A 10,047-nucleotide genomic window follows, 5' to 3' on the forward strand; every position below is an offset into this window, starting at 1 on the left:
GATGAAAATTTCAAGTGCCTACCTGTTGCCGTTATTGAGATAGAGCAAAAAAAGCTAAAAAATCACGTTTCTTGTATGGGGCCCGGGAGGCGCAATTGTGCTATGACGTCACAAGCGGTCGCGGGACTGTTAGCGGGACTCGATGTTTTTCGAAACTTTGAATGCCTATAAAATCAAAACTACTAGGTATTTTTGACTGCAACAAAAACTAGTGTATTTGTATACATACAGGCTTTACTGTGACAAATTTTGCAATTTGGCACACCTAGTAACATTCTCCATTAGACAATAAATAAGATTTGTGATAGAATAGTAATATAACATGGCATTCGATATTATTTAATCAACATAGAAATTAGTAGATTTGATGCTTAGTGATGTACTTTTTTATCGAATTTAAAAAATATAAGGTGAAGAATCTGATCATTTATTTAAAAGATTTTAACCTTAATAGCTCACTTATAACATCTTACTTATCGATATCCTCTACAAATATCAACCGAGTGTCCCATCACTATAGACCGCCATGTTTAGTTCTTGGCAATATGGCGCCGGCCACACATTTTTGTAGTTATGTCGCTTCCATCTGTTTCCTTATTCATTGCTTATAGCCCGTCAAAAAAGTCACGACATTAATAGAGTCGCCACTTGTTTCCGGTGTGGCCTCTTATGGCCACACTGTATCCAGTCACTATAAAAGATTTTGATACTTTATATTAAGTACAGTGTAAAAAACACGTAAATATTATTATGATTTATATATATCGACGGTGGAAAGGCAAAAGTTACCAAGCGACACTAGGGGTCAAAATGAGTTATTTATATATTCGGAATCAGCGAATTTTTCTCTATCGATTGGTCTTAGTCCCATGTCCCACGAGCACTTTTGATGTCGCTTAGGAACTCCGTGAAAACGGGATTTTTTTTAGTTTTCGGCGACCAAGTGACAACCTTTTGACACCTTTTAAAAAAGTCCACTGATGGTATTAATTAGGTACTTAGGACGTTTTACCTAAAATACATTTATTTATTTATGGTATTTCGGACTCTTTTACAAACCCTTGAGATATTTTTTCTGTCGTTAAGTATTTTTTAACAAACCGTAATCATATCGAAAATTCGATATAGTAAATTTCACTCGCCGAAACTAAGATAATAGGTGGCGCTTGGTAACTTTTAACCTGCCGTTTTATTTATTAATTTTGTTACTTGGATACCAATTGCTGAAATAATTATTAATTAATTTTAAATGTGGTTAGCCTAAACAAACACTTGACGCGTTGTCGCTTATCCCCGCTGTAAATCATACCTAATATGGTGGATAGTAACGGTTTTTTCGATCAGTCGTAGTTACACTGTCGCTTAGGCAACCAGCGTGCGCGCTCTCGCGCATTTCCTTACTACTGTTTTGTGCGATACGACACTTGGTATCTATTAAAATTATTATTTTCAAGCTAATTTGTTTTTTTGAGTTTTCTGTTTTTAATATATTAAGAACTTACCGATTGGTAAATTAAGTTTTATAATTAACTCATATCAAATATTTTACTGATTCCGTAGCAAAAGTTGATTATAAAATAAACGAATTTGTGAAGGGAATCCTCTTTTTATTTTGAACCGACTTCCAAAATAAGAGGAGGGTTCTCAATTCGATAGTATGTTCTTTATTTAGTTATGTTTGTTCGCGGATAACTCCACTATTTGTAGACCGATTTTTAAGACACTCTGTTGTTGTGTAGGACATGGTTGATATTTGGTACCACGTTCACAAAAGTTATGATCTGATGATGCGATCCACGACGAATCGAGGCAACTCCTTAAAATTTGTAAGAAAACATGTACAGGGGTATTACCGTTATAGTGATTTTGACTTTTTCTGAAGGATTTCAAGCATATATTATGTACTGCCAAAAAGTAACATTCTGCAAAAATGTATACCTTGGTTCCGAAGGTGCTGTACAGAACTTTTCAATCCTCAATTCCTCATAGATAGATGTTCAGGGATTTCAGCATTTAAACGACTAATTTAAGCATAATAATATGCCAATATATCAATTTCATCAATTGTCATCATCATCACCATAAAGATATTATGCCACGCTGCACGCACCGTCAATCATGATTCATGACCCTATTATTGGTACTTCTCATGGCCATCAATCAATCACATCAAAATAATGTGTATTTTTTTTTAAATACACCCAGGTACAGTTAACTTTTGTGGTAGTTATGTACACATAGATAAAATTATTCACCACTGACTGCGTACAATATGCGTAATGGACATCTATATAACTAAAAAAACCGACCACGCGCAATATAGGGTTCCGTAGTAACGCTAGTTTTAATAGGGTATTTGACAATTTTTGAAAAATATTTTTAAACTATTCTTTGTTATGAAATAAACATATTGTATTAATATTTCCGGGAAATATTTTGTATTAGCAAAGAAAATGAATATTAAAGTTTAAATTCTCCAAGTCGCGCGAAAAACGCTATTTAGAAAATGGCGACGATCACATGACGTCGATGACGTCACTGGCAAGTAAACAAAGTTATAATCAAAAGAGCTAAGCTGTTTTTCCGTGGTTTTTCTTTAATTAATCCGTGATAATGGTGTATAAATGGTGTGCAGTGCCAGAATGTAAAAATACGTCTTTAAAAACTCCAGAAAAAATATTCGTTTCTGTTCCAACTAATCCCAAAAGACGAAAAATGTGGTTACAATTAGCTCGAAGAGACCCAAAGAGTGTTTTATCGCATTCAAACATTTTTATGTGTGAAGATCACTTTGATGTAAGTAAGTATTAAAATTAAGTTAATAAGACACTAGACAGAAGTTATCTAGAATTTTATACTTACCAGATTATCATAATAATAACCTACTTAATGTAGGTATTATGTTTTGAAAATATTGTCGCATATTGTTGACTGTTGATAGTAATATTATTGTCTTTTGTGTCAAACACAACATTGATAAATAGGTACCGTACGGTACGGTACATATAACATTGGCAAATGTTTGTAAATTAGATATAAGTAGGTCATAGTTGGGTCTTAGAGAAATATAAACATACCATGTCATAGGTACTGAATCCAAAATACAATAACTACTAATACAATAAATAGAGGTATCGGTTGGCCTAAAGGAAACGGGGCACTATGGGAAAAAGATCATCAATCAAAACAAAAAAACCTTTAATATTATTATGTATTATTTTATTACAGATGGAAAAAGATACAACAAACTACTTGAAATACAAAATGGGCTTCAGTCAGAAGATATTTTTGACAGATGAGGCTGTACCGACAAAATTTCATTGTCAAGAGGATCGCAAGAGACGACTGTCCCCTCAAGCTGGACCTTCTCGAGATACGTCCCTTAAAAGGCAAAGAAAAAGTCTTGTTGCGGAATGTTTGGAAAGTCAAAGCACTACTGAAACGGATATTGAAAGTATGAATCAACAACATGACAGTATTATAGTACAAGATACTGTTATGCTGGAAGGTACATGCCATTTATGTATTTATTATGACATAATACTGAAACTTAAAAATTTGTTGTATGAAATAATCAATATTGTGCGTTTGTCTTTTCAGAAATACCAAAAACTCTAGACAAAGAAACTTCTACTGAAACTGTAGTAACCGTTGAAAAATCTGTTCAAATAACAACGAAAGTGACTAAACATTTTAGGAGCAAAGCTGTGCAAGTACGATCACAAAATAAAAGTATTTCTACCTCACCGTCCAAAGTGTGTACAACATCCAGTTTCACTTCACCCTTGAAAATTGAACCATGTCGTCTTCATCCATCACACTCAGGAGCTGTTAACGCAGTGAAGAAAAAGATTGTCCTTGAAGATGAAAGATCAGACAGTGAAATATCTTGTTTGGAAAGTGGCCATTTGTCTCCTTTTGTACTTACAACTACATCATCATCATCAAAAGTGACTGACTCCGAGAGTTTTGCCACCGAGACTGAAGATATGGAAAAAATGCAGTGCCTTAAAAATACTATGCGTTTGATTGAAAACAAACCTACAATGTATATTGGTATTTCCAAAGACTGTTATTTTTTGATTCAGTTAATTCATAAGCACACTAATATAAAAATTGAACATATTTTACTTTGTTTAAAGAAAATTAGACTAAATAGCACATTTTCAGAATTAGAAGATAATTTTGGAATATCTCTATCATATGCAAGTAAAATATTTTTGTCTAATATCCCAATATTAAGTAGTGTATTAAACAAATTTATTGTTGCTTTAGACAAAAAAAACATAAAAAAGAATCTCCCAATTGCATTCAGGCACAATTATTACAATGTCAGTTGTATCATTGATTGTCTGGAAATCGATATACAGAAACCCTCCAAGGCTTTATATCAGGCATTAACATGGTCAGACTACAAAAAAGGGAATACTGTGAAGTATTTAATTTCATGTACACCTAATGGTTTAGTCAATTATGTATCACAAGGGTTCGGTGGCAGAACCAGTGATGTCACCATAGTAGAAAACTGTAGCTTTATAAATGGGTTAGAGCCAGGAACTTACATCTTGGCTGACAGAGGCTTTAAGCACCTTGAACCTTTACTTCATGCAAAAGGAATGAAATTATTAAGACCACCTAGTGTAAGTGCTGGTGCAAAATTGACTAAATCTGAAGTTCGACAAACTAAAATCATTGCAAGCTTACGAATTCATATTGAAAGAGTCATAAGACGATTAAGGGAATTTCACATGTTAAAGCAACATTCAGTTATAAATACAAATATGCGTCGTTTCCTTGACCATATTATTATTATTGCTGGTGCACTAATTAATTTGCAGGATTCTCTAATTAAATAATGTGGCTAGCTAGTTAAGGAATCAAAATGAAATAATATATTTTTACCTTTATAAAATGTTTTTTATTGCTCACTCACATATATTTGTATTACATAGTAATATGGGGTATATATTGTGTTTCCAAAATGAATCTAATTTATTTAATAAGTTATTTACATAATCATCATCATAGTATTCTAAAATGATGTCAACTTTTTGTGTCTGCTCGAAGTTACTGTCCGCTACACAAAAATAACATTTTTGCAGACCAGTTGCATACATTTGCAGTTGCACCTGCGCTCTACATTTTTCAGAAAGGATGCCATTTTTTATATAATTTCCTTTAGATTTGGTCTTAGTAGGACACTTTATTTCTATAACAGCATCTTTCATTACACCGTCAGGAGATGCAGCAATCACAGGATTGTCTTTACAGATATAAAGCCCACAGGAAGTTATTTTTTTTTTCAATTTCTTGCTTACAGTCTTACGGACGGAAAGTTCTAATTTTCTACCTCTTTTCATGGCCACTGTATCAGGAATTTTCGCACCCATTATAGTGGCCACTAATGTTCCATCAGGTGTGTGGCAGACACTAGCTTCATGGGCCTTTGAAGCAGTTATGCGGCCATACCGCATCTCATACCATAAGCTACTTTTATTCTGCTGCCTTGTTGCTTCTTCTACACTTTTGATAATGTCACTTGTGAATGTACTTTTCGTTACGCCTAAGAGCATGTCTATATCATTTTTAGTTTCTTGAGGTAGATTTATCATAAAACTATGTAATGAGTATTTCATAATGTCACTATGCACAAAATCATCTTGAAATTTTAGCAATTCACAGTTGTTAATTTTTCTCTTTTTGGCTTCTAAAATAAAATCTTCGTATAGTGCTGATGTGCTAGGTCTGTGTGGAACAGGGGTCTTGGTCATTTGTTCTATAGTGATGAACTTTAAAGTGGTTCCTACTCTAGACAGAACAGGCTTCTTCCAGTAACACTCGACCGATGTACATGCTGGTTCCTCGCTGCGACGATGGACCCACATCAAAAAGGCTACCGCGTGTTTACATCCGCCAGCTGAAGCCGCACAGTCATGGCACTCACAGCTTATTATCACACCGTCATTTTCATTTACGACCAGGGTAACATTGTAAGCTTTGGTGCGCACTTTATGTTCCGGGCACATTTTGCATTTTACTGTACAAATCCCATTGTCGCGGTACAGTTGAACGTAGCCAACGGCATCATCACCGTACGACTCTCTTGCAGACCTGCAAATAAAACAGAAAAGGCACTGAATATTTTCATTAAATAACCTAAAATACACGAATGATGTATTGTACAAAACCCAAATTTATAATTATCGAGTGGTACTTACACTACTGTTTTTATATTTCTTACTTCAGAAGCATAATAAACTGCATTGTTTTTAAAAAATAGTTCTACCATGAATGGATCGATCTTAGGTAGGTTGCTGTTATCTGCTCGCACGTAATTGGAGTCCATCTTAGATATTATTATAGCTGTTGTGAGTAACGTAGTTAATATTTGTACTAGAAATTGTATGAAAATTGTGAATAATCACATAAAAATCTAATCAAACACTATTTATCACGTAAACGGCGTACTAAACTCCAGTCAAGAAGCTTTGTTTACTTGCGTGTGACGTCACTACGATTGCAACCAATGAGAGAGCGTTTCTATCACCGAAAAAACAAAGACAATTTTATTCGACTTTTCTTACGAAATCCTCTGAAAATACATATTATTTTAATGAAAATAAATTGAAATACGTTTAATTTACCTATAATTTATTAGGATGACCATAAATTATAATTTATTTTAAATGTTGTCAAATACCCTATTTTCTACCATCTCAGTAACATTTAAAGGAATTTTAGCGAAAAAGGGGTATGAAGATTTTTGTATGGAGCCTGGCCGACCTACTGTCCGCTAAATGCGTTTTTTCGTGTTCACGAATATTTTTTTCAAAAATGGATAGCTAACATCAATACAAACAAAAAATAATCTTGGACAAAACCGCGTAAGCTGTCACATTTCAAAGATTTGAGCTGCCAAAGTTGCAATATCTTAAATTGGTAAAACTTTAGCAGCTCATATCTTCGAAATGTGACTGTTTACGTGGTTTTGTCTAAGATTATTTTTTGTTTGTATTGATATTAGCTATCCATTTTTGACAAAAATATTCATGAACGCGAAAAAACACATTTAGCGAAAGTAGGTCGGCCAAAATCTTCGTACCCCTTTCTTTATACTTTTTATACATTTTGTTTATGTCATCGACTATTACTAAATAACTTGTTAAGTGTTCTTAGCCGTGAGTGTTTTCCTTTTAAATTCAGCATCTTTGCTACTCCCGTGAATTTTTTCACATTTCAATTAGACACATCCACAGTAGAATGGGAGGGCGGGGCACTGGACTCTAATGTATTTTTCCACGTTAGAACTTTATATTTCACAAATGGACCCCGAAAATGGAAAATGATTTTTGAAATGAAAATGTTTTGGGATGGACACGAAAAAAAACCAGCCAAGTGCGTGTCGGACCACGCGCAATATAGGGTTCCGTAGTACCGCTAGTTTTTGATAATTTTTGTATAGTTACTGAATGCACACTTATAACGTGTTTTACACTACTAACAACATCATCTCAGTTATATTCAAAGGAATTTGAAGTTTGAACGAAAATTTCCTTTGTACTTCTACGAATACAGTTTTTTTAGTTGATCGACTATTACTCAATAACTCATGAATGTCTTCTTAGCCGTGATAGTTTTCCTTTAAAATTCAGCATATTTCTTACCCCCGTGAATATTTTTACATTTACAGAAGCAACCGTTTAGCTGGTTGTAGGGGGGTCCACTAGACTCTAACTTTATTGATTTGTTCCACTTTAAAACTTCATATTTCACAAATGGATCCCTAAATCTTTAAAACTTCATATTTCACAAATGAATCGGAAAATGAGACCATTTTCCGATTCATTTGGGGAATATTGAATACTCATAATATTTTTAAAAACCTATCCAACGACACTCCACACGGTGGGGTGGACGCGGAAAAAATAAATCACCCCCGCCCGCTTAATGTGTATCGAAGGTGCCACAAAAAAAATTAAAGGTTTTATATACTTACCATTATTTTGGTCGGTTTGATTAAGATTCATGCCGAATTACAACTTTGTAGGCCTTATAGTCTCTGAGAAAAACCGCGGACAGACAGACGGACAGATAGACGGACAGACAGACGGACAGACAGACGGACAGACAGACGGACAGACAGAAGGACAGACAGACGGACAGACCGAAACTATAAGGGTTCCTTGTTGACTAGCCGTAAAAAAGAGAAAAATAAATTATTTTCAAACAAAAAATTAGAACTGACTTCTTCGGCAAAAACAAAATTAATATTCTTATGAATAAACTAAAAAGTGTTACATAATTTTTATTTTATTTAAAAATAAATAAAAAAAAAATAAAAATGTTTATTTCAGACCGGAGTCCATAAGCTGTTAGTAAATACAATAATTATTTTATTACAAACTATGTTAGTACTCAGGAATTATATTATTAGTTAAAATATCTACGTGGCCTACCAGCAGCACTGGGCACGTAAACATGAATATGCACCCAATGACGCATGATTGGACACTCTACTTTGTCGCTTATCACCCTAAGAATAGTGTTGGTGCTTGCGCGAACTCTGCTCATCAAAGAAGCTACTCGCTTTCTTATGACGGCTTGAAAGCCATCAGTGTGAGTTTGAGCAAACATATTTGACGCGCTGCAGAATCGCGGAAGCCCCAACATCACTCTTAGTGCATTATTATATTGGACTCGGAGAGCGTTGTAAGCCCGCTGCGTGTAGTCAACCCACAGATTGCACGTATACATAGATTGACAAAAAGCTCTGAAGAGAGTTAATTTAACTTCTTTACTACATCGTGCAAATCTGCGGGCCAACATGTTGCATCGGACTGCCATCGCCCTCCGTTCCCTTTCAATGTCACAGTCGTCTTTCAAGTCCTCAGTCACCATATGGCCAAGATACTTGAAAGACGACACCCTAGTAAGAGCCCCTCCATTCAGAGTTACAGTTGGCACCGAGTCTAAGTTACAACCTTTAGTTTTAAATATAACCAGCTGGCTTTTCTTAACGTTGTAGACGAGGCCATGTAACAATGCGTATCTCTCGCACACACCAATCAATCTCCTTAGAGCCGAGATTGATGGACTCAGCAACACCATATCGTCTGCGTAGCTAATGCTATTGACAATATGGCCGTCAAGGGAGCATCCGACCTGTGTATTGCTAAGTTCATCAATCAATTCATTCACATAGAGATTGAAGAGCGTTGGCGAGGACAACCCACCCTGTCTCAGTCCACAGTCCAACGTATATTCATCGGACAAGTGTCCAAGCCACCTGACCTGGTTTGTCTGATGCCCGTACCAGTATTTAAATAGTTTAACTGTGTCAGATGGAACACCACACTTGGACATTTTAGACCAGAGGACATCATAGCAAACCAGATCAAACGCCTTCGACAGGTCCAGAAAAGCACCATACACACATGTTTTTCTGCTGGTATAATACTTGATGATATGTTTAAGAGACAGAATTGCACATTCTGTGGACAGCTTTGGCCTAAACCCAAACTGTGCATCGTGTATGTCAAGATGTTGTTTAAGTTGTCTCTCAAGCAAACCATCAAGTACTTTAGCCGTAACAGTGGCTAGTGAGATAGGTCTGTAATTGGCCTTATCAGAAATATCTCCAGTCTTGTTTTTAACCACTGGTACTACAATTGTCCTCATTAGTTCAGTAGGCAGATAGGAGTGCCTTTTACAAATAGTAAATAGCACTCCTAAAAGCCTCGGTATATGAGGACCCGCGTGATGAAAATGCTCAATGCTGAGGCCGTCGTGTCCTGGGGACTTCCCTCTTGTCATTTGTTTAATAGTCATTAAAACTTCTTTGGTGGTAAAACGTTCAAAATCCCCAGAAACGACGGTCCCTGCATCAGCATTATTCAGCGGCGGTGTAATATTTTTAACTGTAAAGTGAGACCTAAACAAATTAGCAATATTTTTAGGCTCACAAATACTGTCAACACTCACCGGAATACTAGACTTAGGGCTCATCTTTTTTGTTTCTCGCCAAAATCCCCGAAAGTCTTTATTTTT

General features: G+C 35.4%; 1 protein-coding gene and 1 long non-coding RNA gene across 4 annotated transcripts; one reads left to right on the plus strand and one right to left on the minus strand.

Moving 5' to 3' along the window:
- Nucleotides 1-2,425: 2,425 nt before the first annotated feature.
- Nucleotides 2,426-4,987, plus strand: LOC121734656. 3 transcript variants are annotated; one of them, XM_042125254.1, is made up of 4 exons: nt 2,426-2,796; nt 3,229-3,508; nt 3,601-4,072; nt 4,228-4,283. In XM_042125254.1, coding segments are annotated over exons 1-4 (936 nt in total). In that variant the 5' UTR covers nt 2,426-2,613; the 3' UTR covers nt 4,229-4,283. The 3 variants fall into 3 exon arrangements, with proteins under 3 accessions (XP_041981188.1, XP_041981187.1, XP_041981186.1); XM_042125253.1 differs by having other exon boundaries at nt 2,426-2,800; nt 3,601-4,987; XM_042125252.1 differs by having other exon boundaries at nt 3,601-4,987.
- Nucleotides 4,988-5,489: 502 nt separating this feature from the next.
- LOC121734668 lies at nt 5,490-6,624 on the minus strand. Its single transcript, XR_006036776.1, has 2 exons — nt 6,219-6,624; nt 5,490-6,111 (listed from the first exon to the last, which is right to left on the minus strand). It is a non-coding gene; the product is annotated as an uncharacterized LOC121734668 (long non-coding RNA).
- Nucleotides 6,625-10,047: the final 3,423 nt, after the last annotated feature.

The sequence above is a fragment of the Aricia agestis genome, chromosome 16 (genome assembly GCF_905147365.1).
Source record: "Aricia agestis chromosome 16, ilAriAges1.1, whole genome shotgun sequence".
NCBI lineage: Eukaryota > Metazoa > Arthropoda > Insecta > Lepidoptera > Lycaenidae > Aricia > Aricia agestis.